The 10,334-nt window shown below is 31.3% G+C and overlaps 1 protein-coding gene across 1 annotated transcript; it reads left to right on the forward strand.

The window, feature by feature from the left end:
* The first annotated feature begins 4,910 nt into the window (after positions 1–4,910).
* LOC145008923 (CDPK-related kinase 3-like) lies at positions 4,911–8,265 on the forward strand. The gene is made up of 11 exons (XM_078967546.1): positions 4,911–5,693; positions 5,843–5,973; positions 6,058–6,099; positions 6,175–6,283; positions 6,365–6,443; positions 6,527–6,823; positions 6,922–7,031; positions 7,131–7,235; positions 7,444–7,506; positions 7,597–7,764; positions 7,855–8,265. The coding sequence occupies exons 1-11, from the start codon at positions 5,136–5,138 to the stop codon at positions 7,990–7,992; spliced, it is 1,800 nt and encodes a 599-aa protein (XP_078823672.1). The 5' UTR covers positions 4,911–5,135; the 3' UTR covers positions 7,993–8,265.
* The last annotated feature ends 2,069 nt before the right edge of the window (positions 8,266–10,334 follow it).

Below are 10,334 nucleotides of genomic sequence, written 5' to 3' on the forward strand. Positions count from 1 at the left end.
GTTTTCGACGTTCTTTATATCCACGTGAATGTGAGACTACGCTTTACAACTTTCGTTTAGACTCCGTCAGCTAATTTTGAATTTATTTTTATTATTTATTTTTAATAGGTCGGGACAGAAAATTTCGTTATAAATTCATAACTTCTTCGTTTGACGTCCGTTATCGCCTAACTTTTTATCGCTTTGATACTAACAACGAGATCTTCGAATCTCATTTAGATCACTAAGGCTAAATATCGCTCTAACGTAAATTGCACTTTTTACGTCAATCAGCGTTTTCCGGTTTTGTCGCGAAACTTCGACAAGTCATAACTTCCTCGTTATAACTCGGATTTCGGCATTCTTTATATCTTCGGAAACTTTGTTTCAACTACTACAACATTATCTAAAGATATCAAGTTTATTTTACACTTAAATTTTGACGCGTATTTTTATTCTTAATTAATCAAACCACATAATTAAGCAATTAAGCACAAAACACATAAACATAATACTCAAATAATACACTTCTATTATTTCAAAACGGGTTACAAAGGTTAACCTAGACTATTACATTGCTAAAATGGCAACCCAGAAACACATGCGTTACACATAAAGCCATCTCGAATGGAAGTTTAATGGGGTTTAACTGAGAGTTTAATCGTATTAAACTCAAAATCTTTATTGCATGAAAATGATTAGGATTCAATAGAATATGAAGTTTAATCCCCGTTAAACTTTACACTCTCTCTCTCTCTCTTTGTCTCTCTCTCTCTCTCTCTCTCTCTCTCTCTTTCTTTCTCTCTCTCTCATATACACACATATAAAATTATTTTTTATTTCAAAATTTTAATTTTTAATTTTATTTAATGTTAATTTTAACTGTAGTTTTTAATTTTTAATTTCATGTTAATTAATTATTTGAAAAAGTAATAATAAGTAAAAAGAAAATAACAAGATGTCATAATCCATTTAATTGTATAGAGTTTAATGGAATGTGAAGTTTAATAAATAAAGTTGTATAGTTAGTAGAATATACATGTATAAATCCATTGAACTCATTTAAATAAATTGGAGATGACCTAACATCTTATCACATCACCTTTTTGGATGTCATGTTATTTTTCTCAAAACCTCATTTTTAGCATTTGGTAATTAATGGTAATACTCCTAGCATTTTTTTTTTTCTTTTTCAAATTTAATTAAATTATATTTTTCAAACAAAAACAATTAATATTAAATATTTTTTTTAAACTACAAATAATTAATATCAAATAAATTATATTTTCTAAAAGACAAACATTTTATATTAAATTTAAAAAGTTACAATAAGGTTTCTCAAGGGTTTTTGTGCTAATTCTGAAAATTTATGTTGTTAAAGAAATTGTAAGTTAGGGTCCAATCTTTCATAAGGCCAAAATCATGGGACCAAAACTGCTAAATCGTGATTTATGTGTCTTCTTCCTCCCATGAAAAACTCTTTCCACCAATCATAGTCATTTCTCTTCCCTTACTCTTCCTCTTTCCTCTCGGTGTCGGGCAAGCGAGTCATTGTTAGCGAGGCAAGTAGCGACTTTGTAAGAGAAGCGAGTTTGGCAAGTCCCTAGCAAGGGTCTCTCCCTCCACCCTAAATAATCTAAAATTTTAGCCATAAAGTTTTTTGTTTTAAACTTTAGCTACAAAACTTTCTTGTTTTATCATATTTGATCCCTAAACTTCCGTATGTTCGCATTTTCTACTATTTACTTTGTCGAATGTCACTTTCTATCCCCTACTTCGTAAAATGTCATTTTTCCCACTTAATTTTGAACACCGACATTTCCATCTCTTACCTTTTGTATCTTTGTAGTTTGTAGATTTCACATGTTTGGTCACTACGTAGAAACCAAATTACAAAACGGTCCTTGTAATTTACATAATAGGTCCCTGTGCATAATTATATTTATAGGAATGATGTATATGTTAAAAAATTATATTAATACCCCTTCCTTATAACAAGTTTTAACAGGTGAGCTTTTATCCCTACGCAAAAAATGAATTATGAAAGTGGTCAATGTGAAGTCTTTTTTTTTTTTTTTCAAAAACAATTCTTGTAATTTTGTAAGCAAAACCTTGTATGCATCCCCGGTGAAACGGGGATGTGTATCTTCTAGTTGAGGTATGAAATTCCATAAATAAGGTTCAACGACCAAAATATTTCTTACCCCCCCCCCCCCCCCCCTCTCACACACACACTAACGTAATGGGGTCTAGGGTAGGACGAACATGCGACGTCTACATGTTGTGGTTTAGAATTTTAGGGTAATTGTGTGCAAATGTATGTATGTGTAAGTGTGTTTGTAAAATAAGTCAATGAAAGAAAGCAATACATTGATTGATTCATTTGAGTGGCTAATGGAACAAAACAATGTTAAAACGGTTCCGGTTCATGGGTAATGCCACTAAGATCTACATATAAGAACCATTTTTTTTTCATCTTTTGACACTTTAAGATGTTTTTTGTTCCATATTTCAAAGAACTTAATAAATCAACATATTATTTTGTTTATCAACTTATTACATATATATACATACACATGTATTTGTATAATACGTTGAATTATTGAGTATATATGTATCTGAAAGTGTATGTATGTATGTGTAAAATAAGTTGACGAAACAAAACAATGTATTAAGTTACTAACTTATGTGAAAGATGTAATGAAAAAAAAACAATGCTTAATGCCTAAAAAAATGAAGAAAAAAAAGTATGTATGTGTAAAATAATTTGACAAACAAAACAATGTATTGATTTATTAAGTCATCTAAAGATGGAAGATGAAAAAAAAAAACAAAAAAACAAAAAAACAAAAACAAAAAATTAAAAAAAAAAAACAACGTTCAATGTCCAAAAAACATAAAATGAAAAAAAAAAAAAAAAGGTTCGTGAAAAATCCCAAATGTTTTTTTTTTCTTAAAAGCTAAAAATAATCCCAAAAACATTACCCACGGGATTTCCATGAATTTGTGAATCTATGGAAAATTAATGAGTAATGCAAGATTACCTACAAACCAAAATCATTTTTCATTTTTCGAACCTTTTTTGCTACCTATTTCATATCAATCCGTGTACTTTTTTATATCATCAACTTATTAGACCGAAGGATATGGGTGGAGATTATTTTTGAAGATATGCTCATTCCTTTCTTAGGTAAACCAGTACTTCCATGACAAACCAAAGTGTAAATGAGCATATGGATACTATGAATGAAAATCAATTTAAGACTTGCAAACGCACAAGCCAAAGCCTTGTCTTGCATGTATATCGTGTTTTCAGTCTCTATATTAAAGGATATCTATAGAAAAATCCTAAACTTTTAGGAAAAATTTCAATAAAATTGTAAAAGTTTTTTTTTTTAATTAACAGAAAAGTCTAAATTATCTAACATTTTGTCAAATTAACAAAAAAATCATTTTTTATATTTGAAAAGCAAATGATAGATTATATGATTTTTTTTTTCACAATAATGAACCTTTTATGTTAAAAAAAAAAGTTATGATTTTTTTTGAAACTTTTTTCAAAAGTTTAGGATTTTTCTATATATATATTCCCTATATTAATGTCATCATTTGATAAATCCAGTCCAAAAATGTTTTTGATGTACCTAGTACATGATTTGTTATCAAAACCTTAAATTAAAACCCAATTAATGATAGATTGAATTCATTTTGTGTGAATATATATGGTTTGAGATAAAAGAGAGCATGAATTTGTTGTTATACAAATTGATGGTGGTCGTTGCTAGGAATTTATGATGGTTGATGAGAAACCATAACGAGAGTCATTGAATGTATTGCTGGTAATTTATTCGATAACAACCAGAAGGACATGATTTTTTATACTTTTCGACAAATTTACAAATAATGTGTTTTGATGCATAACTTTTCAAGGGTGGTTATGTTGTTTGAGCTTTGTAATGTCCTAACAATTATTTTATTGTGGATAAAGTACAAATAAAAACAAATACCATTCCAATGAACGCATAATACCGTCCTTACTTACCTATTTTGGTTGCATGGTCTCGTGCTATTTTTACTGGTGGCAAACCGATGCCACCTAGATTTTTAATGATTTGCCTATGAGTTTTTGAGGATTAAGATATGGTGTTATTGGATAAAAAAAAAAAAAAAAGTAGAAAAAAGAGGGAAAAGTCGAAAGTTTAGCCGGTAGAAGAGGAGAGAGGCATTGATGAACTTCCACCGCCGGTAAAAAAAACATTGTGCGATATGTACCGCCAGTAACATCTACCGCATCGGATTACCGATGACAAAACTTGTAGGACATTGCTTAGCCTTAGCTGATATAATGTTTATTAAAGATGTATGATAAGAAATATTATCTTTCTGAGAATATAGAAAAATTCATAATTTATAAATATAGAACTCAAAGCCAAATCGTATACAATCTAAATGTGTACGCAACCTAAATGTGTATACAACCTAAATGTGAATGATTCATAAACTATTGGTACTTTATTTAATAGTCAAATAATACCTTATCAATTTTTTAAAAATTAATCTGTATAATGTGAACCCTGTATATTATGTTTATAAGAAAAAGATAAGCTAAAATGTAATATCTTCAATACTACTTATTTACTTATAGATGAATCATTACATAAAAAAATTAATTTGATTTTTAAAATTTTAATATTAATAAGTATATTTAATTTAATTAAATAGCATTTTTTTCAAAGAGGAGGAGGGTAAATTTATTTTTGAGAATGTAAAAATAGATGATCTATAACATAAAGAAATGAAAGATTAAATAAAGATCGGACGGTGAGGATTGGGGTTTTGTAAGATTGTGGTAACGTTTGCTTGTTCAAAGTTTACGGCTTTATAAATCTTGACTGGTTTAACTCGTCTGCTTACTGTTAATTCTCAAATCGAAAATCAAACCCTTGTAGATTTTAAACCATTTGAATTTTCTGTATCTCTCTCTTTCTCTCTCGTAATCATCTACGTCTACATATAAAACACTCAAAATATATATTTAATGTTCACCAATCTACGTTTGGTGATGACTATGAAATTGTCGTAACAACCTATCAGTGGACTTTTGAGTTTTGAAACGATCTTCCACCGGAAAAAGACTGAATCCTAGCTAGCCCTTGATGGGACATTGCTGTAGCAAAGACGCCGTCGCAGACTCGGCTGTCAAACACGACGACAATAACGCCGGATCCACCGTCCCCAACAGACCGCGTACCCCAAAACCGCGTACACCGTCTCCTGCCGTAGGCAACGGAACCAACGGGAGGTCTAGCACCAACACTCCGAGTCATTCTTTCACCGGAAGCCCATGGCACAGTACGTACCCGGCGGGGGTACCCCCGACGCCATCACCGGCGAGGACGCCGAGGCGGATGTTCAAGTGGCCTTTCCCACCGCCGTCTCCGGCAAAGCCGATCATGTCGGCGATTATGAAACGGCAGGGTAACGGAAAGGGAAAAGGGAACCCGGCGGCGACGGGGACGATACCGGAAGATGAAGGCGGAGAGGGAGAACGAGCGTTGGATAAGAGTTTCGGGTACCAGAGGAATTTCGGGTCAAAGTATGAGTTGGGGAAGGAGATCGGAAGAGGGCATTTCGGGCATACTTGTTGGGCAAAGGGCAAAAAGGGAGCTCTCAAGAATCAACCCGTTGCTGTAAAAATCATTTCAAAAGCTAAGGTGCCCTTGATTCACATTCTTTAGTTCTTCACTCAATTCAGTAATCTGCTGTGTCTTGCACTTATATTTCTGGAACTTGATGGTGATCAAGTTTTGAAATTTGATTCAAAATCGAACTTAGGGTTAGATATATTCTTTTCTTTTCCCAGATGACAACAGCCATATCAATTGAAGATGTACGTAGGGAGGTAAAGTTATTAAAGGGCTTATCTGGACATCAACACATGGTCCAGTTCCATGATGCATTTGAAGATGATCAGAACGTATACATAGTTATGGAGTACGTATATATCATCTTCCTTTGTTTTAACCAATACATGATAGCTATCATTCTTCCATAGCTAATATATGTATTTTACAACAGGCTGTGTGAAGGGGGAGAACTCCTTGACCGGATTTTATCCAGGTGATAACCAAACACCATAGTTTTTGTATTTATTTCTTATTCTGTAACATATTTATTAACATTTTCATGTGACAGAGGTGGAAGATATACAGAAAATGATGCTAAATCCATAGTTGTACAAATCCTAAGCGTAGCATCCTTTTGTCATCTTCAAGGTGTAGTGCATCGTGACTTAAAGCCAGAGGTATATATAATTGTTTTTCTTAAATCGATTGATATTAGAAATTGAGAAAACCAGTTCTTCTAATTAATGATTTTTGGGCAGAACTTTCTATTTAGCACAAGAGAGGAAGATTCGGCATTAAAGGTTATAGACTTTGGTTTGTCTGATTATGCAAGACCAGGCAAGTTTTTTTATTTCACATACATGGGAAACAATGTTTTTTTTTTTTTTTTAATTATTATTAAAAAAGATTAAATGTTACAGATCTACGGCTGAATGATATTGTTGGAAGCGCGTATTATGTAGCACCAGAAGTGCTCCATAGATCATACAATGTAGAAGCTGATATTTGGAGTATTGGTGTGATAACATATATTTTATTATGTGGAAGCCGACCCTTTTTTGCTAGAACTGAATCCGGAATCTTCCGATCCGTGTTAAGAGCTGATCCTAATCTCAATGACTCACCTTGGCCTTCTGTAACCCTAGAAGCCAAAGATTTTGTCAAAAGACTTCTCAATAAAGATCATAGAAAACGAATGACAGCCTCACAAGCCTTAAGTAAGATCCTCATTATTTTAAATATTTCCGCAGTTTTTATACGTCTGTAACTTTTTAGTTTTTATAATGTGGTGGTAATTGATTTTGTGTATTTACAGCTCACCCGTGGCTAAGAGATGAAAATCGTGCAATTCCTCTAGACATTTTGATTTTTAAATTAGTGAAGACATATCTTCGGGCCTCGCCTTTAAAGCGTGCAGCACTTAAGGTATATCTATTAATTATAGAATTTCAATTTTCTTTTTTGTTTTTTAGCATATTTTAGAAGTTAAAGGGTTGCTAAATATTGTGGTTATTATATTGCCAGGCTCTCTCGAAGGCTTTGACAGAAGATGAGCTTGTTTACTTAAGGGCTCAGTTTGAGTTATTGGAACCGAAAGATGGGTGTGTTTCTCTTGACAATTTTAGAATGGTTAGTTACTTCTTGATGGAGGCCTTTTATTTTTTTTAGACTAAATTACATGTTTGGTCTCTGAGTATAGCTTATTTTTGCAATTTAACATTACAAAAACCTCAAATAAGGACCAAAACTGAAAAAAATCAGTTATACTTGACCGAAAATGTAATTTACTCTTTTTTGATTGTGAAACATTCATAACTAACATGGTTGAAATGTGAAGGCTTTGGTGAAACATTCGACTGCTGCGATGAAAGAATCGCGGGTTCTTGATATCTTGGAGGCGGTAATAAAGATTTCTTGATTTTTATTCGTGTTGTAATGTCATTTAATGAGTAATAAGTTTACTAAAAATGGTTTATTTATTTGATTGAAGATGAAGCCGCTTTCTTATACCCGAATGGGATTTGAAGAGTTTTGTGCTGCTGCAATCAGCCCACATCAACTTGAAGCTCTTGAGAATTGGGAGATGATTGCAAGTACAGCTTTCGACTATTTTGAACTAGAAGGAAACCGTGTCATTTCAGTAGATGCATTAGCACAGGTGATTTTTTTTTTTTTTTTTTTTTTTTTTTTTTTTAAATCTCGATCCAATTTTATGATTTTCATTTTTTTAACAAATGTTGATATGCAGGAAATGAATGTGGGCCCATCAGCACACGTGATACTGAAAGATTGGATAAGAAATACGGATGGGAAACTTAACTTTCTTGGATATACCAAGCTTTTGCATGGTTTGACTATTCGTAGTTCAAACACAAGGCATCATTAATAATAAGAGAGATGGATTTATTAAATAGGTGATTCTTGTTTGTTTATTCTTAATTTGTTTCTTCTGATTGATGCATAAACAACAAAAAGGGCTGGCAATGGTTACATGTATCACACCCTTACATGATGGGGGAAAGAACGATAAAGATAGGGCTGATAGATATATGCCCATGAGATGACTGATTGCATGTTGGTAATTTTTGTGTTTTCGTCAAATTTGATTTATTGTGAATTGGTGTTTAAAGAAATTGTAAAGGTCAGCTTGTTATTATTATTATTTTTTGTTACACAGGTAAAGTACTTCTTTTATCAAGTCATTGCTTAGATTATTGTTTGTAATGTTCATTCAGAAAAAAAAAATCAAGTAAAAGCAGATTTGAATTCATTTCGTTATTGTTGACCAATGATAGTATGTTCAATGAATGTAGTTAAAGTTTGCAGTCTTAGGTCACCTACAACAAAGGCCACCTAAATTTATAAATTTAATATATTCAACACATACAACAACCGACATAATTCAAGCTTTTATGTGAATCTTCATCTAAATTATTTATCCATGTAATTGAAGGTTTACAACAAAACGTTATTTTGGTAGTTGTTTATGTAAGTAGTTTTCTGGATCCTTAATTCAATTTCCAAACCTTCAACTACTGATCATGTTCGTTTTGAAGTCCTAGTTTAAAAATAATAATGTTGGAATTTCTTGGATCATTAATTCCATTTCCAAAGAAATCTCTGATTTTGTCATGTATCTTGATATTGCTTCCGAAATATGGAATGCACTTAAAGAGCGCTTTCAAGAAAGCAATGGACCACATATTTTTCAAATCAAAAGAGACTAAATAAACATCAGCGAAGGTCAAGATTCACATATGATAGTTATGGAACACAGTTCCAATGTGAATAGTATTTTCTCTCTAGTTATCCAAGAAGAACCTTTATCCTAAAATAAATCTACGGTTTTCAACATCTGGAGCAATGACACTAAAAAAACTCAACCTATAATGAACGAAAATCAAAACGTATAAGAACTTCAAAAAGAACTAGTATCCTTTTTCACACATTGCAAGTAGAATGAACATACTCAAGCAAGATGGATGGATTTCCGCATGGGTTTTGTTGGAAATTTAGAGGGTAAATTTGTAAGTTGGCAGATTTCATCATCCCACATTGGTCAGTGGAGGAACATATGAGCATTTGGCTAATAAGGTCCTTGAATTTCAAAAGCTTGCACCTAGATTACCATCTTGACTTTAAAATTAACTAGTAACATAATATTTTTTTTAAATAATCATTTCCCATATAATTTATAAATTTCAAGTTCTATTTAGTCAACAAAAATCAAACCTTTAACTTTTACAAATCGACAACATTGATCCCTTAATCTCAGCTTTTTCAGTCTGACTCTATTAAACTTTTAATTTATTTATGTTATAATATTGATCATATATTTTATTTATTAACTTCTAATTATTTATTTTTATATTATTTTTATAATTATTTATCTGAAAAGCTTATTTTTCATTAAAAAGACAAAAACTTCTAAGGTTATATTGATGGTGTTACATTCATACATAAACAATATCCTAATCTGTACACACTTCAAATTTTGTACCAGGCGAACATAAATGCACACAATCTTTACTCGAATCACATTTTCGAGCCTCACTTTGGATGGAAGTCATGCCTTCAACTTATTTTCCAACATCAGATTTATCAACTTCCACCACTAAAGTTGCAATACAAAGTTATGACATAAAACTATATGCATTATTCATAAGTTATGGAAACATACGAAGAAACATAATATTGAGAATGACAATCATGATAGAAAACAGAGAATAACCTCAAGCATTTAACATCACCATGAGAAAAAAACAAATTTGAATAAAGGACTCGGAGTATTTTAGTATTGTAGCTTTGAGATGTATTTTTGTTTTGAACTTTAAAATCCTGATTGATGGAATTTATAGTAATCAATGTAGAATATTCGTATAAAAAAAATCAACAATCAATATTCACTTAATGGTAATTTAATACTTCTCTTTTCAAATATAAGATTTATACCCGATGACAAATGACTAAATGTCAAGTAAGAATTTTTTTTCTCATCATATTTATTTTTTGAGTGTGGCGGTTATATATATATATATATATATATATATATATATATATATATATATATATATATATATATATATATATATATATATATATATATATACCAATTTATAAGCCATATTGGATATTCACAATTGAAGTTCAAGTCAAAAAAGATAAACCATGAGTATAAATAATTCCGAATAAAGAATGCCTTAGTCCAGACATCTTGATAATCATAAT

The sequence above is a fragment of the Lactuca saligna genome, chromosome 8 (assembly GCF_052625555.1).
Source record: "Lactuca saligna cultivar CGN05327 chromosome 8, ASM5262555v1, whole genome shotgun sequence".
NCBI lineage: Eukaryota > Viridiplantae > Streptophyta > Magnoliopsida > Asterales > Asteraceae > Lactuca > Lactuca saligna.